The sequence below is a fragment of the Chroicocephalus ridibundus genome, chromosome 5, assembly GCF_963924245.1.
Source record: "Chroicocephalus ridibundus chromosome 5, bChrRid1.1, whole genome shotgun sequence".
Taxonomy (NCBI): domain Eukaryota; kingdom Metazoa; phylum Chordata; class Aves; order Charadriiformes; family Laridae; genus Chroicocephalus; species Chroicocephalus ridibundus.
In genome coordinates this window covers 56,725,218-56,749,783 of record NC_086288.1, presented here as the reverse complement: position 1 = coordinate 56,749,783, position 24,566 = coordinate 56,725,218, and the positions used below count along the sequence as shown (strand labels likewise).

The following is a 24,566-nucleotide window of genomic DNA, read 5'->3' as shown; positions in this document are numbered from 1 at the left end:
AACTTTAGAGTATTAAGTCTGAGGAAGGTGTTCCTTTAGTAAGCAACGCTTATCAAGAGTGATTATTCTGAAAGAGAAAAGCTGCTGTCATGATACTGGTCCTCTGCTACTGTGGTTTGATATTCTTATTTTCTTTTCCCTGTCTTAATCATCCAACAAATCCCAGAAATGCTTTTTATTCGAGATTGTGATTCTTGTAGGTCATAACCTGTGGGAAGCCACATCTACTATGTCTTTGTTGAGGTTTGGGAAATTACACAGTGGTGAAGCTGGCTGGTGGTCAGACTACAGAGCACGACGACTTTACGTGCTAGTGACCTGTTTCTCTCCACCACCCTGACTGCTGAGTGTAGTGTGCTCGTTTTCATGTGCTAGCGTCTTGTTTTACTCTTCTGTCAGCCCTTCATTCTTCAGGAAGCCATGGCAACTGTAGATGACAACTTGGTGCTGGCCCACAGGTGTGCAGTCATGTTATCTGCTGTAATATGGGCACTGAATTGTAGCTACTGGCTACAAGGTTATTTAATTTGGAGCATTTTTGGTTGTATAGCATGTACAGCTTCCTATATATCTGACTGAAGGAAAAAACAGATATTAAGATAAAGAGGAATTGTTTCAGAGCTGTCACTTCTTCAAACACTGCCCTTCAGGTGTTTCCGTTCTCTCTGTTTCTGTGTTTCTGCAATTTAATCACCCAGACCATTTTTCTGACAGATTGCTCCCTGCAAAGCAAAAGCCAGTACATTGTCAACTTCAGTTTTGAAAGTTCAAATTTACACTGACTGTCTTGGGGGAATATTGTCTGGCCTGATTCTGGCATATTCCGTGTATCCTTAGGTGTCTTTCTGTAACTAACTCGTGTAGTTCCTCCAGCATATAGTGTTCCAAAGGCTTTGCTTAGGATGGTAACATCTTTTAAATGTTGTAGACCACAAGGCTGCGTCTTCTGTATCTTATTTAATGAAGGTGGGCTTTAATCTTTCCTTAAGTGATAGAGGATTTAGTTCGTGAATACTTTTGTTGTAGTTACTATATTCATATTTTTTTATACATTGAGCCTCAGTATCTCTTTTGTCTTCTGTATAGGTATAAGAGAGGGGAGAAAAAAATGTTTCACAGTGTGTATATGTATTTAGGACAGATAAAACTGGAATTGTTGCCTGTTGCCATGTTTTCCTCAGGCTTCTGCTTTGAGCCCCCTTTCCCGTGCATGGTGTGTAAGGTTTTGCAGAGCTGTAGTTGTTTTCCCTGGAGCTGCCCCCAGTGGCTGGTTGGCTCCCACTGCTTCTCTGACCAGAACAGCTGTTTGCTGTAAATGGGCCAATAGAAAAATTTATTTTTTGTTTGCTGTTTTTTGTTTGGTTGGTTTTTACTTCAGGAACCCTATTCTATATATTTCAAGTGGTCAACGGGTCATGCACCCACAAGCTTGTCTAACTGTATTCCCCTCTTTCATAGTGAATAGTATGTTGTCTTAAAAACCTTGCTCTGCATCCTAAGACTTACTAGGGCAACACTTTATGAATAATCGTTATTACTACTGTAGGTGTTTCCAGAAAAAAAATAAATAGTGGAGCAAACAGAAAAACAGTGAAATTCTTGATGTGTCCATCTCTTGAATGTTAGAGGTAATTTTGGTCAGCCTGCTTTAAAAAGAGTGTAATCAAGCAATATAAGACACAGGAAGGAGCAGCAATGATCAGAGATGGGAAGTGGTTTCTTGAGGAGAAAAGGCTGGGTTAAGGCTCGACAGGTCTTATGGGTAACCCCATGCTGGGTAAACACTTAAAGCAATGAAAAACAAAGTACAACCAGAGAAGACTCAGAATTTGTCTTTAAAGGACATGCCGTCTTTGTCTAGATTTTCCTCCATCTTTTCTTAAACACATTTGGAATTTGCCATGTTGCAAAACTGCTGTGTAAGTGGTTACAGTTACAAACTTCATTAATTGGATGTCATTGAAAAAACATGAATTACAGTTTTAAATGCCACTTTTTTGAGGAATTTGAGCAGCTTTAGTACGTATCTGGCTAGAGATTCCCTGTTTTTAAAAAAGGAGTTAGCTGGAGGTAAGTCTGTGATACCTGGTGATACTGGCCAAACTTTCTTCCCCCCACAGCTGATTATTTTAGCAAAGAAATTCTGTTGTTGATATAACTATCAATTTCTACAGCAAAATGAGCTAAATTTGTGAAAGGACTAATGAACTTCATAGACACTGTACTATATATCTAGTAAGGAAAGATCTTTGTGATTAATCCCTTTCAAGTTAGCTCTTCTTTACGCAGGTGGACCTTGCAAAGGAATAGTTGTAATTTTTTTTTTCTTTTTTTAAACTCAAACTAAGAACTTCCATAGATGCTATGTTAAACTCTAATTTTCTTTACAAGACCTCTTAAAAATGATAGATTTGAAGTCATAGACAGTTGTATATTTAGGGAAATTTATATAGGAATTTTTCATTTTTCTTTACCAAGTTCTTTTAAAAGTAATCCTTCACTTGCACTAAAATACAGTGGTGGAATAGGCAGTTGTACAGCCTATGCAGTTGACGGCTGTTCTGAAAACTAAGCTTTGATTTTACTTGTCAAAGCTTTGTTTTTAGTGTGTTTTTTTCCCTTGTTTTTCTTTTTTTTAACTGATCCTTCTTCCTAAGACTCTTGACTCAGATTCAAGGATTCCTTAAAAACTGTCAGTAAATTATAGATGAGAAAAGAAAGCAATTCAGAATTACTCTGGGGACCTGCAGCCTGCTGGTGGACACCAGTGACAAAATGGTCTGTTGGAGATGCTCTTGAAATGCATCTTACACATTAGCATGATAATACAAAGGTATGAATCAACCAGTTTCCTCATATTTTTCTGTGAGCTCTTTTGTTGTATATTTTTATCTTCCCCTTGGGCCATGATAGTGTCTACAGTTAAAGATACTTATCTTTCAAGATATGAGTTGAGAATTTATTTCAGAATATAGAACCGAGAGCTCTTGTGGCAGTAAGAGACAGGTGAACTCCTGCAACTGCATGAAGTATCTTGGCAATGAAACCAGCTTATGCCTCACAGATGCTTGCTGTTTACAGAATATAAAAAGGTGTTTGTAGCTTCCATTAGAGTAGGACAAAAGCATCCACTAGTTTAGCATTTTCCAGAATCACTCGAATTCCCAAAGTGTCCCGTTTGTGATAATTTCAAACATCTGGCTATGTAGAACAGAAAAACATAACATCTTCATTCTGCTTAGTTATATTATAGAAATATACGAAAGTGAAGCAAAGTCTAGTTGGAGGCCAGTAACCCAGGGATCAGTACCGGGTCCAATCCTGTTCGGTATCTTCATTAATGACCTGGACAGTGGTGCAGGGTGCCCCCTCAGCAAGTTTTCAAAGGATGCCAAACTGGGAGATGTAGCTGGTATGCCACAGGATCGTGCTGCCATCCAGAGGGACCTCGACAGCTGGAGAAATGAGCTGACAGGAACTTCATGAACTTCAACAAGGGGAAGTGCAAAGTCCTGCACCAGGGGAGAAACAACCCCAGGCACTAGGATATGCTGGGGGCTAGCCAGCTGGAAAGCAGCTTGACAGAAAAAGACTCAAGGTCTTGGTGGACACCAAGTTGAATGTGAGCCAGCTATGTGCCCTTGTGGCAAAGAAGGTAAATAGGTCCCTGGACTGCATTGGAAGGAGTACTGCCAGCAGGGAGATGATCCTTTCCCTCTACTCAGCACTGGTGAGGCCCCGCCTGGAGCGCTGTGTCCAGTTCTGGGCTCTCCAGTTCAAAGGAGACATGGACAGACTGTAAGGAGTCCAGAGAGAGACTACTAAGATGATGAGGGACTGGAGCACTGAGGAAAGGCTGAGAGCTGGGACTGTCGGGCCTGGAGAAGGCTCAGCTCAGGGGGATCTTATCAATGTGTTTCAATACCTGAAGGGAGGGTACATAGAAGGCAGGGTCAGGCTCTTTTCTGTGGTGCCCAGTGACAGGACCAGAGGCAATGGGCACAGACTGAAACACAGGAGGTTCCCTCTGAACATCAGGAAACAATTATTTATTTTTTTTTACTGTGAGGTTAATTGAGCACTGGCACAGGTTGCCAAGACAGGTCATGGAGTCTCCATCCTTGGAGATATTTAAAAACTGTCTGGACATGGACCTGGGCAGCCAGCTCTAGGTAGCTCTCCTCAAGGAGAGGGGGTAGACCAGATGACCTCCAGAGATCCTTCCCAACCTTAACCATTCTGTGATTCTGTGAAATGCTAAGTGTACACAGAATTGTATATAACAATTTACAATGCAGAGATCTCAGTTTATTCATGTTGAACTTTCAAAGAGTGATTTCTTAAGGCTCTTAGGCTTAAGCTCAAAAACTTTAACTAGACCGTATGCCCAAATATGAGTAGTCCTGTTAATTGCAGTGGGACAGTTTATATCCTTAGAAAGATGCTGCTTTGTGGAGCCCATTGTAGTATATAAATTGCTAATTCTTAGTAAGATCTTCAGAGCAAAAATTAGTGTAGAACATGGGAAAAATAAACCAGGAATTACGCTTATCGGTTCTGATCCCCACTTTTTTGATGAGGGGTCACCTAAGTTTGGAGCAGGAGTTTGAGGAGATGGTTTCAAATACTCCTGTAAATGCTCTGCCATTGACACAGACTTGCAAAAGGTGACTCCAAGTTACCCTGGTCCCTGCCATTCCTCTGGACTGCTGAGCTGGTACAGTGTTTCATAAAAGCATAGAAGCAAAGCTTCTTTATATTGTTGTAGTAAAATGCAAAACTCTGAATTAAAGGCTAGAGTATTCCCAAAAGAGTGTTTTAAATCTTCTGCTAAGGATACAGGAGACAGGTTGGTGCTTGTAAATGGCTGCTCAAACCCATAAGGGTATGGTATCTGCTAAGAATAGCTCAGAAAAACACCCTAACAAAAAAAAAAAAAAAAGAGAGAGAAACAAAAACAGAACAAGAAAACATTTCAGCGCTTATTCAGATAATCACCGATTTCCACAGGTGTTTGTATGGCTTTCTGAGCCTGTATTGATTATGTGTATCTGGATGGAAATCTGCCTGCGCTTCCTGCAAACTGGTAGCAGACATGCCAATTAAGAATTGCTTGAGGTAGTGATTTTGAAGACGGCAATCCTTTTTAAAATATTCTCTGGCTTCCTTTTTTATCTAGTGATGGGAAATTTCCTTCATCTTTTCACAGTAACACATAAGGCACAGAGTTTCTTATTGCTGAAGCAATTTCTGTGTCATTTATTAATGCACTTGCGCTTAATTACAAGCTGTGAGTTGCTGATCAGGGGCTTGGAGGTCACCTCACCCCATAGTTGATGCAGCCAGGGGAAGCTGCTGTGCAGCCACCAGGTTGGAGATACACGGCCTTGGTGGTGCTGACAAGGGAACAGAAACGCTGCCAGGACCCTCTGGGTTGTTGCATGTTCATAGTTCAGTAGTACCCATGGGAAGAGAAGGTCTGCTCTGTTACACCAGCCCTGTTGGTGGGATGTAGTGAGTGTTGATATGTTTGTAGTGGAGACATTAAGTGAGGTATTCTGTTTATATCTATTGTGGACCAGCTGAGATTATGTATTTACTGGAGATTATAAATCAACATTTTATTGGTTCCCCCAGATAGACACAGAGGTATTTATTCATCCTTTTTCTGTACAGAACTCATTGAGTAATGCATGGGAAAACAGCCGTGAGTCTTCATATTTGCAAATGAGTTTCAGTCCATTAGAGCTGTGCTGTGAGACTTGAATTCCTGAAGTTTTATGGGCAACACGTGGCTGATTTGCCATATGTAATATTCAGATGTTGTGGTTTTGCATTTGGGAAGAACATCCTGCCGGAGAGGATTTGTCTGAATGTGGAAGTGTGGTTATAGAAGAAGGAGAATTATGGAGAAATATGTATTTATTTGGTTTTAGACTTATTCCTGAACAACAAACTTAATGGCAGAGCATATAATGTTTGGATGGAAGTTTATCATCAGTGAGGACTATGTTTCTATAGACTGTTGAAACAGGGCCCACCTAACTCTTGAGAAGATAAGATTTCTATGTAGCAGTACTGTGTTTATTAGGTCAATTGGAAAAGCAGTAGACAAGTTTTCATGGAAAGGTGTCCTTCAACAGGTCTGAAGTAAAGAAAGACTTAAAAACACCACAGAAGTTGAACTTAGAACATTTATTTATATTGTCTATATATTTAAGGTTTGACTTTTTGCTTCTTTGTCAGACTTAAAAAGGTGGATTTTTTCCCTTATTGTAGTTGACCTAGTAACAAGCAGTATCTGTTTATGAACCTTATTTTACCCTGTGTTAGTTGGACTCCTCTTCAGAACTTTATGAGCAAGTAAATGGTTTAGCCTGTCTCCTTAGTGCTTGAGTATCCAATAATATTTACAAATCTGTTATTAAGCAATAAATCTAAAATGATTTGACCTGTGACTTCCTTCCCAGTGTGCATCACACACTGGGGAGATAAGCACCATTTAAATCTTTTTGAAGGTTCTGGATGATTAACACTTCAGTTTTAATTTCCATTGTCCTTTGTAAAATCACCCATTATTGCAAATTCATGTCCTAATATGTAAATTTGTCCTTTACAAATTGGATATTAATGCTGTGGTAAATTGGTCAAGCATCATAGAGTAGCATGCAGTCATTGTATTGAGTAGTAGGGTGTATTGTCTAGACTTGTGTTTCTTCGTTTGCTTTTGAAATCGCTGACAAAAAGAAAAATCAAGAGGCATATTCTTGATTAGTATTTTGAGGGATTTTTTTAACTTGAAGTATATGTTAATTTATTTTTTTAAATCTAAACCAGATCTATTGCCATTACAATAGTGTCAAGATTAAATATTCAACTGTTCCAGTTGGTTTTAAAACAACAAATGTGCTTTGGGTTTTTTTGGCTTCTTTTTTTCTTTTTTTTTTTTCTTAACCTTGTTATTCCTTAGCCTCTAACTTTTATAACTTCGGCTTGGCAAAATATAATTACACAAAAGAAGAATTGCATCTAATGTAATTTCTAGAAGCCCTGAAGCATTTTACTTCACCTCCTGCTGGAGCTCCAGGAGGGTGCAGGTCTTTGGAGTTGTGTGTGTTGCACCTGCCAGTCCCACAGGGACATCTGAGGTACCCTACAGCATCAAAATGATACTATATGCTCATGTTTGAGGAACTGAACCTTATCCTGTTCAATTATTTTAATTTACTATTTTATGATTTATGGAAGTTTACGTGCATAGTTGAAAGGAGGTTTTGTCAGAAATTTTGCGTAGCTCCAACATACCTCTAATATTTCTTTCTAAAGGATGCTGGCTGCTGGTAATAATCCCATTTGAAAGCTCGCCGTTTCCCATTGCTTTTCTCAGAATTTTTTTCTGAAATTTTCTCAGAAATGAATAAGCAGTGAAGGCAAATTCTGCCATTTAAGTGTTCAGTAAAAAGGTAGTTGTTACTCCAGTAAAAAGTTGGACCATAAAGCATCTTGGGAACTTGTAACAGATGCACTAATTCTCCCCCTCAGTATGTACAACATGATCTAACATGCAGTTTATTCAACAGAAGGTCATTGGATTTGGACACCAACCACTTTCAAGGCTGTTTTAAGTCCTGTTCCAAAGATGGTTTACTCAGTAACAAATACCTCCTCCTGACCTCTGTGAATTTTAGATAAGAATTGTACAGTCTTAAGTCTGGTAACTTTCTGTACTGTTTAGTACCTGGGAAGACACTGAGACTTGAGTCATGGTGTTGTCAGAGCTATATTTGTACTAGTGACATATAAAAATAAATACCCATGTGGGTGCAGAACAGAGGTGAAATACACATGCTGTCTGGTTTACCTCCATTTTAAAGGAGAAGGTAAGCAATTCATAACTCTGTTATTAAAACATATTTTGACAGAAGTGGGTTACAGGAATGGTCGTGCAAAGAGAAAATTGTATCCAGCTGGGATGCAACTGTTAGATGGGGAGGTTATTGCCCTCTGCAGCCAGAGAAGGTTGTAAAACGATGTTTGGGGTGGCATGAGGAGGTAAGAGGAGGGTAATTGTTCTGTTCCTTATGTGACTAGCTGATCTGAAGCCTGAGATACAGAAGTATTCATTTCTCAGCTCCCTCATGATCATCACCACTGTGCCATACCCTTGACTTAAGGAAGAAAAGGCAGTTCTAATGCTGAGAAATTAGTTCCATCTCAGTGCTTTTTCAGTCCTTGGCCCCAGGCCAGTGAGGTTGTCCTTTACCTTTAAGAGTTTTTTATGTGGCACAGTAACAGATTAACAAGGAAGTGCTGGACTTGTGCAGTCTTCTCAGCTTTGCACACCCAAGTAACTCTACTTGGTCTGTTCTAAGCAGGGATGTGATTTTTTTTTTTTTTTTTTTTTTGGTGTGGCAAACAAAATATTTTTGATATGAAGTTTTTGTGCCAAGTCTCTACTAAAGAGGGTAAGATTCAGTTGCCTGAACATAAGCATATAGTATCATTTTGATGCCCTAGGGTACCTCGGATGTCCCTGTGGGACTAGTAGATGTGACACAGAAAACCTCAGAGACCTGCATCCTTCTGGGGCTGCAGCGGGAGGCGAGGCGAGATGCTTCAGGGCATCGAGAAATTTTACTAGATATAATTCTTTTTGTCTGTGTGTATGTGATTACAAACTAAAGTTGTAAATGTGTTCCTGCTTCTTGCAGGAACATGAAGCAGAAGAGACTCTCAAACCACTAGTTCCTGGACATTTTGAGTGTCTTGCATTGGATGCAAAAGGCTTTTGTTTCTTTGCTCCCAACATATAAAATGGATAAAATATGTCATTTTACATGAGAAGGGTATTATACAAAAAAAAATCATTGGTGTTTGTAAAGTGTTCAATGCTGTAGTAAACCCATCATAACCCCACTCCCCCAAGGAATTAATTCTGGAATTAATATTTGAAGGAGTTTGGAATAGTGACTGGTAAATAGACCTGCTGACTGAGAGATCACAGTTCTGTGCACTGAATGACAAAAAGGCAGCGTGAGTATTTTGGTACTATCTCCTGCAAGTTCCAAGCAGTAAAGCTAAATGAGCCCTCGGTAGCAGCTCTGTGAGGCAGCGTGGCTGTTATACTGGGATGCAGAGCAGGGCTGGAGTCCTCTGGGCATTGCCGTGTGCTACCCCACGTGCAGGCTGCTGCTGAGGAGGAGGTGTTTGGGGCTTGCGTTTGAGGTGCGGTGATTTCCTGGTGGCTCTGGAATGGACAGGAGGCAGGGATGCAGAAAGCCTCTCCTGGGGCAGTTGGGGTCAGGGACGCTCAGCTGGAGGTGGGTGTCTCCACAGCAGAGAAAACCAATTGCGGGGCAGAGAGCGAACAAGGAGCCTGACTGTGCAGTAGTGGTTGATACGCAGTTGGGAATGGGGAGCGGGATGCATGTGCAGATTACGCATTTTAAATAAATTTATAAATAAAACTAGAGAGAGAGACACAGTGGAGCCTGTGGCAGTTCGTGTATCTCCTTACTCAGTCTTTTTTATCCTGTCATACATCTTGTACTGGTATACTTAATTGGCCTCACTAGATCTTTCCAAAAACGAGTGCCTACATACAGGGCAGTACAGCACTTCTTCCCGCCTCTGTTGTATGACCTTGTCAACGATTCAGTTCTCCCTTTTAAAATTTTTATATATATATGCATATTCTTAGCCTTTTCAGTGTTGAAAGTGTCTCCAAATTTTATTGAAATCTTCCTAATTAGGGAAAATATTAAATGTAACCAGTGCTTAAATAAGTCATTGAACTTCATATGGACCAACAGTTCAGCTTTCAGCAGTGTCTGTTGACATTATCCCCATGCCAGTTTTTTTTCCACCTTTTAATTGTTACAATAAGTTCCATTTTCTGCACTTTAGCTGATGAATCTCTGGCATAGCTACATTTGCTTTACTATATTCCAGTATAATTTAATCTTGTCTAATTTGCAGTTGATAAATCCATGATCCATGTTTGTGCTTTATCCATCCTCCCCTCTCTCCCCCCTTCTATTTCTGCAGCTTTGCACTTTATTATATCAGCCTTTGAATGAGTCTGTGGTTGTCAAACTCATTCTACTATTTAACTGTCTTTTGTAAATAGATCAAAGCCAGTTTTTTCATGCTCCAGCCTAAGCAAATATCCATAATGTGACAGTTTAAAATTAAAATCTTACCATCTTGACATGTTATTTGTACCAATTCTGAACAGGTGATGAGTCAGGTCCCCTGTAATTAAAATATTTAATGCTCTTTTAAGTTTTTCCTGAGATAAAATGGGACATGGTTGTTTTCATTTCTCTCGGTAGTGCCTGTGTGCTGCTCCTTACTGATGACAACTGAGGTAAAGTGTTAGTGTGTCTTCTAAGTCACGCCTACACTGTCTTCTGCCTTTACCTTATTGCTTCTGAGTGTTGTCCCAGTTTGTATTTTGTCCTATTCCTTCTTAAAAAGGTTAGGGAACCCTTCTTTTCCCTCTTTTCTTTTAATTCTCTTTACAGGGTCTAATTTGACTTGATTTGAGAGAAATGTGAAAAAACATACACTATGGGACACTTTAAAAGGGGTGAAAGCTGATTCCAAGTAAGTCTCCATAGGTTGGCAGAATGTTAACAGCAACTATATACAGCAGAGACTTTTGGTTTTTTTTCCTTTAAAAAATGTCCTTGGCATTGTGGAAAAAACTACAGGAAACACGATGATCAAGAGTAAGATTTTAATCTAGCAGTACTGTAAAAAGTTCTACCACCCTATAATCTTTTTTATATGGCACATAGCAAGTGGATTTATATTATAGGAAATCATGATAGAGATTAAATAAAACAATGAAAAAAATTTTAACGACTTTGTATAAAAGAAATGTTGGATTCCAGGCAGACATAGACTAAAACTTATCAGTTGTACTGCCTGTTTTCTTAAGTTATTCTTTACAAACAGGTACCTATTTTTTAGTGTGATTTGTTAACTGATCTTGAAGCCTTAACACAAGTTTAATTTTCTACTTCTTAAAATAAGACTGAGACTCGTTTCTTTATAAATATATTGTTAACCACTGGTGGTTCTCCTATGTTAGGTAAAGTTCTCCACTCAACTGCATTAAAAAAAAATAAGAAGAAATAGGATCTTGAAGTCCTTGTGGTAATGGAGGCTCTAAGAAGACTTTATAACCTTGAGCTTTAAATTATATGGAAAAAATCCCTTCTCAAGTTGTTTTCCCATCCCAGGAGATTAAAAAAGATAACCCCAAACCTGTCACTTCAAAGACAGGTGAAAAGTTTCATGAGGAGTTAACTTGCTTATTCTGTGTTCTATATTAGTAAGTTATCTCAGGCCCTAGTTCAGGTTCGAGGCTGTAAATTGCCTGCAGTAAGTTGTGTTTTAGATGTTGTATTGCTGAAGTGGGAGAATGTAAAATAAAAACCATCAACAGAAAGTAGTCTGGGGGCTTTTGACCTTTGATTTAACTGTGGAAAATGGTATTGGAATAAAATGTCTCCAGCTCTTTTTGGGGAAACGTGGACTCTGAATGCATGGATGCATTCTCATGGAGGAACGGGATCCAAACCCCCGGTGCCTCTCAGAGCTCAGTCAGCCAGGATGCAGCACAGTCTGCTTTTGATCTAGCCAAGCTTTTGAAAATGTGCTAGACGTGGTGCCTGAACAGTAGGCCCGCTGAAGTCTCAGCAGGCTTTTCAATTAAGAACCAAGTCTCAAATTAGAAAGCATTGAATTAAATAGATGAATGCTGAGCTTGGAGAAAACAAGTAAAAAATTTCATCTTGACATTCGGTTGGAGCACAAGGCATCTTATAAGAACGTGGACAGATTGAGGGCCATTTTGCAGGAGAAAATAATACTGCTGGCACCTTTTTCCTTCAGTTACTTGAAAGTATCCTGTCTTGAGAGTAAGCCCAGAGATGAGCTCTCTGCTGCCTTTCCCAGCCTTTTCCTGAAAAAGCATTACCGCAGATGGCTCTCGTGTTTTAGGTCCTTGCTGGAGACTTCCAGCAGATCACTTGCAAGGCAATAGAAAAGGTACTTTCTATTTTGTGGACCTGGGAACAGGGCTGTCAGCATTTCATTTGAATGTCTGAGCTACGTTACCTAATTCAGAGTGGGAAACAGTATAATTTTTTCTTAATATTTTGTATAATCTTTATAAGTATTCTTAGTTACACCACCATAGAGCCAAAGGACTTCTTTAAGGTCCCATGATTTTGGGCAGGAGGATAGGTGAAACCCATTTCTTCTGCTTAAATTAGCATGGAAGCCAGCTTAAGAGGGGGAATCATTGGCTGCAAGAGAAAACATTCATAAAGACAACCTTGCTTTGGTTAGCCAGGTAGCTTGTTATTAAATTTTATACCTGTCTTTCACTCTAATGGTGTTGAATTGTATATGTTGTCTTTTCTGAATGGAAATGAAAACTGCCCAACTGTGTGTTACTTGTACCTGTAAGGCAAATTTTGTGTTTTTCCAAGTAGAAGAGGCTTGTGGTGAGACCTCAGCCCAACTTGGTTCACTCCCAGCAGCTGTGAAATGCTGAATGGTCACTGTGTGTGTTACACCAAGAACCACAAAACTCTGTTAAAAGCAGCTTAGCTGAAGCGTTATCAGGATTTTACCTGTACTATGACAAATAGAAGACTGAGCCAAATATATATAAATATATGTGTGTATTCTGGTTTTTTAAGATCAATTAGATTGGACTAAGAGACAACATGCAGGTATATGTAACTATACAAAAATAGCATCGTACTGTTTCTTGAAGGTAATGAGTGATAGATACTACTGTGAGTGGGGATGACTTGTAGAATATACATTTGAGTATATATCAGATTTTTACAGGTATAATTGTTGATGCTGAAGGAAAGGAAAAATATGTTATGTTTTGCTGTTTCCCAGCTTCCCTGCCACTCTCTTTTCATGCTCCATCAGTTGATGGCTTGAATTCTGTCTTCCTTGGTCCTTCAGTAAGGTGATCTGAGGGGGAAGCGTTCAGACTGCTTACTAAGCTCAGGCAGAAGACGTCACGCTGCTCACTGACACAATATGTTGAATGATGAAAAGTTACCGCATTTCCCATCAAAGCTATTTTTCTTCCTCATATCACTGTGGGAGATTATTACTGACTTATCTTTGCATCTGTTTGCAGGAATCTCGGTGGCCTTACTTATTTGGAGCGATCATTGTGCCTTCATTGATACAAGTTGTGATTCTGCCTTTTCTTCCTGAAAGTCCTCGTTACCTTCTACTTGAAAAACATAACACGAGCAAGGCAGAAAAAGGTATGATGTGTTACTTTCTTGCAATAAAGGATTGTTTATTGTAGGGATACTGGCTGAAAAGTAATTCTGATGTCACAGTAAAAGCAGAATGTTCCCATAGGAGAATCTCTTGGCAGTTATTTTTCCCTCACCTTTTTGTTTGTGCGTAAATATAACTGTTGCTTTGATTTATTTTTTTAATAGATCAAATTCTCCAACAAACTAACCTATGTAGCATTACGCATAGCGATACAGAGCTAACCAAATCATCCTGCTGTTGTGCATCAGCCACTGTATTCGGGGTTCATTTGGGAGTGAAAGGTGGTTTCAGTCTTCACGACTCTCCCTTATCTACAGTCTTTGCCATTTGGCTAGCGAAAACGCTGATTCTGTTGCTGGATTTTGTTCAGTAGCCACTGTGTTTGACCCTGTGCTTCTGTAACTCAGTAACCTTTGTATTTCTAATAATAACCTCATACACCGATTTAACTGCATATTTTCAGTGCTTCTGTATAGCTTGCTTCAGTTTCACAAACCCAGACCAGAATAATTTGTTCTTATTTTGTGTTGTATGTATAAAAGAATTTGCTTGTGTGATCACAGCTGCTGTATAGTCTGCTCCAGTAAAATCAAGATGGTCAGTTTTAAGTTCCAGTATATCATCACGTTATGGCTGAGAGAATGTTGAAAAATTTGGTTTTGCTTATTGTAGGGACACATTAAAAATAGGATTGTACAAAGAAGGAAGGACTCTGATTATAATACCAGGATGTTTGCAGAACATAACTGCGCTTTAACAATTATTCGTAAAAATTTCATTTCAATATAACCCTTAACATTTTCAGTCACTAACTAGTTGCTTGCAAAATTACTTGCAAAGTGTGAATCAGCCCCTGAAACTTAAATTTAATAATCTTTTAGCATTAAATTAATGCAACTCACTCTACCCTGTTTCTTCTACCATGAAATGAAAAACTGGCCTTTTTTGTTCTGATGAGCACTATGAAATAGAAATGGCATGCTAGAGACTCCTGTGTTGTCTCACTTTGGTGTTGAATGAAGAATTTTGTAAATGTTGGGGTCTGAAACATTTAAAGATACAGTAGAGTTTTTAAAGAAAAAAAAAACCACAGAAAGAAAAAAGGAGAGCACAAAAGCAGCAGGGCTTTGGGGAGAGTTCTTTAGCTTTACAGAATCAGCGGAGATTTGTTGAGGCAGAGAAGAGCTTTTCCAGGGTTGGTGAAGGAAAGGGCTTGCCTGCCAGCTGTGGTCAGAGCAGCCAGCGGTGGTGAGCAGCTTGGGGCTGGCTGTTGGGTGGTGACTTCTGCTGCACCACAGCTGTGCTGGGAAGAAACGCCTTTGGGTGCCAAGTTTAAACTGGCTCATTTCTACCTGATACAATTGTAAAATGTATTTCTGGAGCTATGGCTGGCAAAGAGCCTGCATCGGCAATGCTATTGCGTAATGTCACGCCTGTTCTGTAGGGATCTATTGGAAATACTGCCACAGAACCTGGAAACCTCAGCACTGACAGTGAAGCTGGGCCTCTCCCAGGTGGAGTTTAAAAATTGCAAAAAATTGGCAGTGGAATTAACACCACCTGCCTTGAAATTCACACCATTTACTGTTTCTGGTAATGGGCCAACTGCAGTCTGGGACGTTTTCAGCATATGTGTTCTGAAAATGGTTTGAAAGCTTATCTAGAAGCATTGGAGGTGGACTTTGGAGTAGAAGACTTCAGAGAGCAAAGTTACCCACACCTTATTTGGTATTTGAAGGGAAATGAACTTGAGCAATTGGCTTGCTGATTATGAGAAGGTGTCTTTCATGAGACACCTTAAAGACTATAAATTTAGATACTCTGAGAAAAAAAGAGGAGGCTGATATAAAAAACTTTTCAAAGTAACTGCTTATCAATAGAAGCTTTTGGACCTGATTAATTCTAAAAGAAAAAAACTAATACTGATACATGTTGTAGTACAGAGTGAAACTTATTTTGAGTGTAGTCTACAGAGCTTTCGAAACAGGTAGAGACCAATGATTCTAGACAGGGGTTTGCAGAGGACTGTAGGACAGTGAAGTGTACACTTCCCCCTGAATTCCCCTCCCGTTCCTTGCCTATCAGGCAGCCGTGCTTCCAGAATTGTTTGCACAGGCAAGGTGTAAGATATCAGGTTCAAAATAGGTAAGGATGATTCTTAGACATCATTTTGGAGTCCTTGAAATCCACCTGTAAGGCAGCATAGGTCATGTCATCTTACCCTTCTGTGTTATGAAGTATCCATGTGTTAGGAAGCACATTAGGAACACATACAATTTTCTTACCGTTGCACATCCTTTTTAATCCCCTCTCTCCTAATGTAGATTTGCAAGTGATAGTATCTTTGGATCTCTGTTCTGCATGTGGATAGGTGGGGAGGGAGTTTGGTTGATTCATGGAATGACCAGGCAGAGGACACCTGTGATGTTAGACCAGCGTGGGGGGTTTGGAGCCTTCCTCCCCACCCCAGGGCATGTGGAGAAATCCAGATTAGGCATGAGCCAAGTTTTGGGCATCTGGAGTAACGCAGTGGAATAACGAAAGCACGTGGGGAGGGGAATTCACAAAATAGGAGGTTCAATAACTGTGAATCAACAGTTAAGAAAAATCATCTGGATGTTAGCATTATCTGCAGAAACAGGAGGAAAAGCCTGAGTATTAGGGACACTAGAGGAGTTTGTGCGTTATTAAAAAAAACTACTGATTATAAACCATGTAATGACAATGCAGTATTCTCCATTTTAATGATGACTACAGTAATGCTTTTGAATTATTTGCCTCTTAGGTTAAATCTGCATATTAATATTAGAAATGCGCAAGTCTTTCTTCTGACTAAATCCCTTTTCTTTCCCCTAATGGATCAAGGCTATTCATGCAAATATACATTTCACTGTGGATTATATCTTGTTGGAGAAGTATAAATCTGTTATTTGTAAAAGGTCTGCTGTATTTAAGGCAGATGACTGCGTTAGTCTTTATAAAATACTCTAAAATGTATGTGTATGTCAAAGCTTCTAAAGTGGAGATGCCAACATTAATCTTCCTAATTGTTTTAGAGCAATAAAAATCCAGTGGGAAAATGTAGGTCATTGAGTTTCCACCAAATTCTGCTTCTGCTTTCATCCCCTCCTTTTCTTCTGTCCTCAGGAGATAACCAGACTATAGCTACCAAAATGCAGGTGGCATCATTCTCTTTTTTTGGCAGAGGTGTAAAAGAGCATGACGCCTTTAAGTGGCAAATAAGAGACTGAAAGAGGAAGGAGGACCAAAACGTGTTGTGTAAATGATGAACAGAGAGAAGGATGAGGTTACAGCAGGCAGGCTCTAGCCCAAGAAGCTACTCCGTGAGCACAGGAATTTGAGGCCTCAGAAGAGTGATGTCTCCTGAGCTCCACTAATGGGGATCTACCCAGTTCCCTGCTTTCCCCTTCATAGCAGTGGAAGCGGTGCAGGCTGTGGGTGGCTCGGCCGATGTCTGGCTGATCAGCCATACGGACGCCATGGCTGATTTGCAGTTGTCTGCTGCCAAAAGCCGTGCTAACAGCCGAGCTCTACTTGTCTTCCTGGAGGTCACCATCCTGTGTCCTGCTCCCTGAGACCAACAGGAGCTGAGCTATCTCCCTTATTCCTGTCTCACTGCTGAAGGTGGGAGAACTGATTTACGTGTTGTGGGGGGAGAATGGCTGACTGGAGCAACAGCACAATCTGTAAAGCAGCTTTGCTCAAGAAGCTAAAAATCTGTTAATGGGGAGAGGGTAGAAGCATCCCAGCTCTCCTCCCAGGTCCCATAACTAACATTCTCCTCCCTTGGTAAGAACAGAAGGGAGAAAAATGTCTGACATTTAATTGGTGTGATCCTTCTTCATAATGCTCACCAGACAGCAGAGGAGAAATGAGTATTTAAATGGTTGAGGGGAAGGACTTTGGAAGGAGATGGTTATTTAGTTGCTAGAGAGCAGTGGGAGTGAAGGCTAACAGGGATAGAAACAGGAAGAAAATTAAAAATCTACTGCTAGAATTACATCAGGTGGTTTACCATTCAAGCCCTAGGACAGTAAGACAGGAATTTGACATTAGTTGTCTATTAGTTGCATGCCAAGCGGACATCTGATCTGTGACTGTGGCAATGATGCAAAATAAATAAAACCAATCGTAGTAGTGTGATAAAACATTTTTATGACTAACAACATTGATTATAAACACTCTTAGTTGGAGAGTTGGTGTGTCTTTTGAAGAAACCTGCATTTTCAATGCAGCTACAGTAGCAGGTCATGTAAACCGATAATGGGATTCACATGGTGTCCCAGCTTGCCGGAGAAGAATATTGTTATCTCTTAAGGGTCAAATAACTTAGATAAAATGTTACAGTAACATCTGTTGGTGACATACAAAATCTGTTCATCTAGTATGTTCATTCATACATTAAAACTCCAGTGGTTATGAAAGAAGTATTACACCAGCTATAACAAGAAGTGTAGATTTAAATTCTTCGAACGATGGATTAGAGTTAATACCCTTTGATATGATATAACAGCAAAGCCATTCCTGATTTTAAAAAGTAGGTAGTTAATTTTTTTACAAAGACACTCGTGGGGCCCACGTGGACAGGAGAAATATTAAAACCAAAGTTAGGGCAGGAATAAATTGCTGCAAATCCAGTGATTTAAATGAAGTTGTTATGGCTGACAACAAGGACATGGATGATTTATTTTTGCCTGTATGTGTTTTCTGTATGTCATTAAGCATTATAAGCTACGGTTATTGGAGAGGAAGAGTCAGCCATGACTACTACAGTTGCTGGCTCATGGTAGAGGCTCCATCTCAGATGGCTGCTGACTGACAAAAACTACAGTGATTGTGGTGTGTCTGTTTTGTTTTTAAGCTTTTCTTAAACCTCCTGTCTTTCACAAAGGATACTTGGTCCACTGGACCTTTGATACAACTTGGTTTACCAATTCTTGCATTATTTTAGGGTGGCATGTAGATATTTTGTTTTACCTGTACATCTTGGCTAGTTTCAAGTGAACTTGAACAGGCCTATTTTGTATTGATGGTCTGTGAAACCAGACATAAGAACAGGTAAAGATGTAATCCCAAACTGGATAATAACTCACAGAAGATCTGTGTGTTCCTTTACTTAGAAGGAGGTCACACATGGGAAAAGCCTAAAGCCTTTTCCTTGCCGTAACATTTACTGAATTGGGGATTTGTTCTTAAACTTCGCTACATTACATGCTAGTAGTTAATTAATATTTTGCTAGATTTAAATAGTCATTTAAATCTCTTCTGGCAAGGTACATCTAAATTATTCTTCTGGCTATTCAGTGCTCTAATAAAATTAGTGGTTAAATTTTTTTCATTTGGCCAACTATTTTTGCATTGACATGAAGGGAAATTATTATGTATCCAATTACAGGGAAATTACTATGTATCCAATTCAAAAGCATTAAAGTTGGGTGAACTTTTTGCAAGTGCTGAGGCAAACAGTGAGGCACCCCATACATCTGCTACCACTCAGAACAGCAGCCAGCATTTTCAGAAGATGCCTGACTGCATCCATGCAGCCCAGCATTCTGTCTCCCACAGCTGCCAAAGAAGATACTGCTTAAGCAGAGCTTAGACATAGCTTTTTATTAAAGACACTGGGTTTATTGTACTTAATCAAGTGAACGTGTCCATGGGAAACAGATGACGGTAATACTCATGCAGCTTCTTATTTTTTTTAGTTTTTAGAGACATAAGCCATGTTGCCCAAACTACTACCAGTGATGACTACTCTCTTTTTCTGCCTCCTCCTCTTGCCTGGGGCTGGCTCCATTCTGTAAACCATACAATAGCCTTTTGATCCTTTTAAATGTCTTCTCAAAGTTTACATGCTAATTTGATCTTTACAATAACAGCTGATTTCTTTTCACAGTTGTGGAAGTACTACAGTGGAAAAAGAATTAGTAATTTCCCATGTAGTTGAGTTCTTGAGTATCCATCTTCAGTTAATTTAAAGGCCTGATTGGTTTTAAAGACAGTACCAACAGTAGAAAAAGAGTTAGTAATTCCCCATGTAGTTGAGTTCTTGAGTGCCTGTCTTCAGTTAATTTAAAAGGCTGATTGGTTTTAAAGACAGTACCACCTGATTTTTTTCAGACTTTTCAAAAACTTTCAAATGTTTCACCTTCACTTAGCTGAGATGAATAAAAGCTGGTGGTGTAAATGGAAGGGTTTCCTATCTCCTTTCCCCTTGACTGGAACCATCCACTTCTTTTGCTATTTATAAAGGTAGTGTAGCAGCTTTTGAAAGCCGAGCATCTAGGACCTTCTGATCCAAGGGAAATAAAAAGAAATCTGGGAAAGGTCTAAAAATTGCCAGAACTGTATCTCCTTAGACAGTTGTAAGCGTGACATGGAAATAAGCCCTCCCTACAGAGGGAAGCAGCCAGTCACAGAGGGAAATGAGTCATTGCAGCGGGGAGAGGAATGACTGTGGTGCCTCTCAGTGCCAATAATGCAGGGATTTAAAATGTTAAATGAATAGACTTGAACATCACACATTGAAAGACCTTTGAGTTTTCACATCTCCCTGCTAATGCAGAATTTATTTCCACATTAATTATGTATAAAATTGTGATTCTTACTGTACTGAAAAAATGTTAATGGAAGAAAATTAAAGATGTGTTGAGCAGCAGGAAAATGTGTTTTTCCAAGAAGACTGAGTGTTATCTGCTCAAAACTATGCATATATAGCATAGCATTTTCTTAGCATTTCTTGGCTTGTTGGTAATTTTAAGCATCCGTCAAAGTTCCCTAGTGGCATTTACATCTCTGCCCTAATACCATGAAGGGAAGAAAAAGAAAGCAGGTGTCTAGGTTTTTCTTGCCTTGTACTTGGTAATTTTGGTAATTGCAGTTTTTTACTTCATGATCCTTCTAGAAATATAGCAAGCTCCCTGTGCAGAAAAGACAGATTGCTTTCTTTTTACTTGACTGCACCTATATTTTTGACTTGTGTGCCCTACAGTAATGCTGAGGATTCTAAGGACAGGAAAAAGAAAGAAAATTGTGCAATGACCTAATTTACACTGATAAACCAGATGCTTAAAAATCTGAGAGAATCTTTTCAAAGAAGAGTACGGTGATATATGTCTGGTTGTTCTCATCTTTATCTGAATTTTTCTTTATCAGTGCTCTAATAATACTGAGGAAAGTGTAATTTAAGTGATACTGACTTACCATAGTCACACATTGTTCTAATTTCACAGTTCTTATCGTAGCCTTTAAATACATCACGTTCATTTAAGCAGGCATTTAGCATGTCATTTAATAAGTGGGCAGTGGCACAAGGACAAAACTCAGCAACTTAAATTCTAGGCTCTGAGGTCCAAATCTGTTAGCTCGTTTCTGATGGTAATTCCTGTGTGAAAAGATAAGTCTCATGCTGTTTCTGAGGGATTTAAAAATTCTGACCTTTCCTCTCCCAAGAGAGAAGGTGGATATCAGAATAAATGAATGTTATCAATTGACTCAGCACCCAGAGGTGATCAGTGTTCATCCCTTAAAAAAAAAAAATCAGCCCACTTGTTAAGCAGGGTCACATAAACCTCATTAAAATGCAATAGAAGTGCTAACTGCCTCTGAAAACCTGGGCCCAGAGCTCAAGTTAGTTCCCTGGGCCACCAGACTGGGAGCCAGGCGGAGCACACAGTGTTGCGCATCCATCAAAGGGACGGAGAGGGATGCGCCGGGGAGGCCACCAGTGCATTTGTGTGACCGATCCCTCACGACATTGAAATGCCACTACTTGGCCTTTTCACCTGCTGGGTAAAGTTAAATTTTATAACTTCAAAACCTAAATAGAGTCCAGGCATTTTAATCATGACTAGTCAGTGTCTCTGGCTTTCTTAACCGTCCAAGTCCTTTCTATGATCCAAACCAATGTATACTTACTGGAAAATGTGAAGGTCATTTATTTATAGGCAGTACTATGCAAAGGTGTGGATAAGAGAAAAATGGATTTTGCTCTTAGGAGAACTAAATCAACTTATTCACCTAATAAAAATAACAATTTTAAGTGACCTGCTGTGTAAAGGATTGTTTTTAGAGTTAGCATCCTACTGGGTCACAAAGCTTTGTTGCAGGGGTATGCATAATGTAATTGTTTCTCTGCAGTCATGCCAAGATGGTAAGAATTTTGAACATCTCTTAAAAAGCCAACCCCTGGGGTATGTTCATAAGATTGTGACAAAATTATCATCAGCATATACAGTATCTGTAAAACAAGGTTGGTGGAGATACATCACCTCCATTAGGAGGTATCTGTTTGTAGTACCTCTTGAAGCCATAGTGAGATGAAAAGCTTTTATTATTCACAGTGGAAGGATATCTCAGTAAGTCATCAATGTGTGATAATATAATACTAAGTGGTATACTTTTCTGGGGAGACGAAGTTGTTTGTTTGCTTACATTTGCCAGGTAAATTCACTCCTGTGTCTACAGCGTTGACAAATAGAAACTGCTCTAGGTAATTCTTTCTAATATTAATCATCTTGACAAAGTGAATTCTTGCTGGTATGCTAGTGAAAACAAGAGGTAAAATGAAGAGTAATAGCTATTCCTTTCAAATGTCTGCCTTTCCTTGGTTTACCAGACTTAGGAACATTTTTACATGTTATTACTTCTCTATCCAATCTACCTACAGCAACAAAATGTGATATATTGTTAGGCTGCAAAATTAGCCAAGTCAAATAATGTTCAAAACTGCTTTGCAATTAAACCCTTTTTTTGCAGGGTTTTGACTCTGCACTGGACCTTAGGCTATATTATATATGAAATAATATAAGGAGCGATCTGGTAAGGTTGCCAAGCAATTTATATATTCTTATTACAGCTTCTGAGACCGGTTGCAGGGAGGAGACAGATCATACCCACAGCAGAATGATATTGTTGTGCAGAAGAATAATTAAGTTGTAGCCCATGTGTGGTTCCTGTTTGTGTCACACATTTCCATTTCTATGGAACAAGTCTGTTGTAAATGCAGATAGTGCCAAGTGTCTGGCCTAAAGTACATGTCCTCTCTCTGTAGCATTTCAGACCTTCCTTGGGAAAGACGACGTGTCTCATGAAATAGAAGAAGTTTTGGCAGAGTCTCGAGTCCAAAGAAACACCAAGTTAGTGTCAATACTTCAGCTTCTGAGAACCCGTGCTGTGCGATGGCAGGTCATTACCGTGGTTGTCACCATGGGCTGCTACCAGCTCTGTGGGCTAAATGCTGTAAGTGTCCTTCTTCAGGCCATGACATCTCCTGGTGTGCTCCTTTATTTCTTTTTAATGCAAGGCTTGTGCTATACCATTCAGCAATCTCTATGACTTTCTATTTTTGGCTGTTTCTTATTCATAATTATTTTGTTACACCAGCATGTGGGCAGCTCCATGGAAAGCTGTATCATTTGTGGGTTTTTTTTAAACAAAAAAAAAAAGGTTGGGGGGAAGCCATGTTGTGTTAAGTTTGAAGGAATACATGAAAAGGTAGTACAGATCAGCAAAGAAAGTGTGCAGCTTCTGCTTCTGTTATTCAGATTCTCTGCTTCTGGTCACTTAAGATCTGGTCTGATATGCCTCATGTTTGTTCGTTAGGTAAACTTGGTCTTTCAGTAGGCACTTCTGTTTGGATTAATTCAGTTGTGTGCTTATAGAAGTCAGCAGAAGTTCCTGTAAGTGATTTTTGATGTTTGTGGATGTTTGATTTTTGTTGTTGTTTCATACAATTTGAAGAATAAGCTGCACTTCAATATGCCTTTTTTGGAAAGTGGAGCAAAAGAGGAAAAAAGACACCAAACAGCCAATAGCCAGAAGTCCCGTTGACCGTTAATGTGTGTCTAAGGCTAATGGATACCAAAGTCTCCTTTTCTATCTGTCTGAGCCCATTGCATCAGCTAGGAGAGGGTCACAGGACAATTTAGATTGGAAGGGATCTTTGGAGGTCATCTGGTCCAGCCCCATGCCCAGAGCAGGACTGACTTCCGGGTTGACTCAGGCTACTGAGGGCTTTGTGCAGGTGAGTTTTGAATATCTCCAAGTTGAAGAGTCCACGACCTCCCTGAGCAACCTGTGCCAGGTATTCTCACCTCTTACACTGTGAAAAGCATTTTCTTTATATCCAGCCAGAACTTTCCTTGCTGCAGCTTGTGACATTTGGGTTAGATGCTTTACGTTGCACAACACAAATTTTCTCATGAAGCACCTCAAAGCGAACGGGGTTTTCATCATAGTTCAAAGGCATTAATTGCTTATGTATATGAAGGGCAATTCATGAACAGAGCTTGGCTTCTCACTGTGGCTTTGTGCATGACACCATACTTCAGCTGTGTTTGTTTTTTTTTTTACCCCAGGGCTAATCAGTGATAATAAGTGTACCAAAGGCAGCTAGTTCAGGCTTATCTCAGGTGTCTCTATAGCTTTAAAACTCCTAATACAAAGTAATTTGTCCAAGACCATTTGAAATATTAATGCAATTAGAATTCTGGTATCTAAAAGTTTTTAATGAAATACTAGGAGACAGCTAGAAGATTTTTTCATACTGTGGAGAGAACTATAAACACGTTTGTATAGGTGGTATTTTCTTCTAATTGTAGGATTTTGGTGCTAATGACAGGCTATTTTGTTCCTCATTGTGGATACTTTTTTAAGAAAAGAAATGGAATTATCTTGTCATCCAGTCTTTCTAAGATTTATCAATGCAGAAGTGAAATAAAATGACACTTATAGTAAGAAACAGACTGTTAAAATAATGAAGCACATTGCCAAAAAAAAAATAAAATCACACAACTAAATTTTCAGGGGAAAGAGAAGAGTTTTGTGACTTTGAGGATATTTAATAGATGACAGAAATTGTCCAGTACTCCATGGCAGAACATAGCCACACTCTCATAGCTTGAATGGGGGTGTGGGGCAATAGTGAGACATGTCCAGTCCAAAATGAATACCAGAGTTGTTTTAAGGTGTCATTAGGTGGCCAATTTGTGAAAATATGCCTCAGAAAAACTATTTTTGTCAGAAAACCTGTATATCAATTGGCTGGTTTAAGCCTTGCCTTTTTTTTTAAATTATTATTATTATTTTGTTTCTCCTCCCACATAATGCCACTAAACATGAAAAAAAAAATTATTCACACAAAATTTGCATTCTGAAATTGATTTTTTAAAATAGTTCATCTAGGAGAAACAAGCAGATGATGAGAGGTCAAG

General features: G+C 39.3%; 1 protein-coding gene across 2 annotated transcripts in view; it reads left to right on the top strand.

The window, feature by feature from the left end:
• Window positions 1–24,566, top strand: part of SLC2A9 (solute carrier family 2 member 9) — a 115,028-nt gene that overhangs the window by 30,832 nt on the left and 59,630 nt on the right. For both annotated transcript variants that reach the window (XM_063336683.1, XM_063336682.1), the window contains 2 exons: window positions 13,181–13,313; window positions 22,406–22,593. In XM_063336683.1, the coding sequence (XP_063192753.1) occupies window positions 13,181–13,313; window positions 22,406–22,593 (321 nt within the window). The remainder of the gene's footprint in view (window positions 1–13,180; window positions 13,314–22,405; window positions 22,594–24,566) is intronic.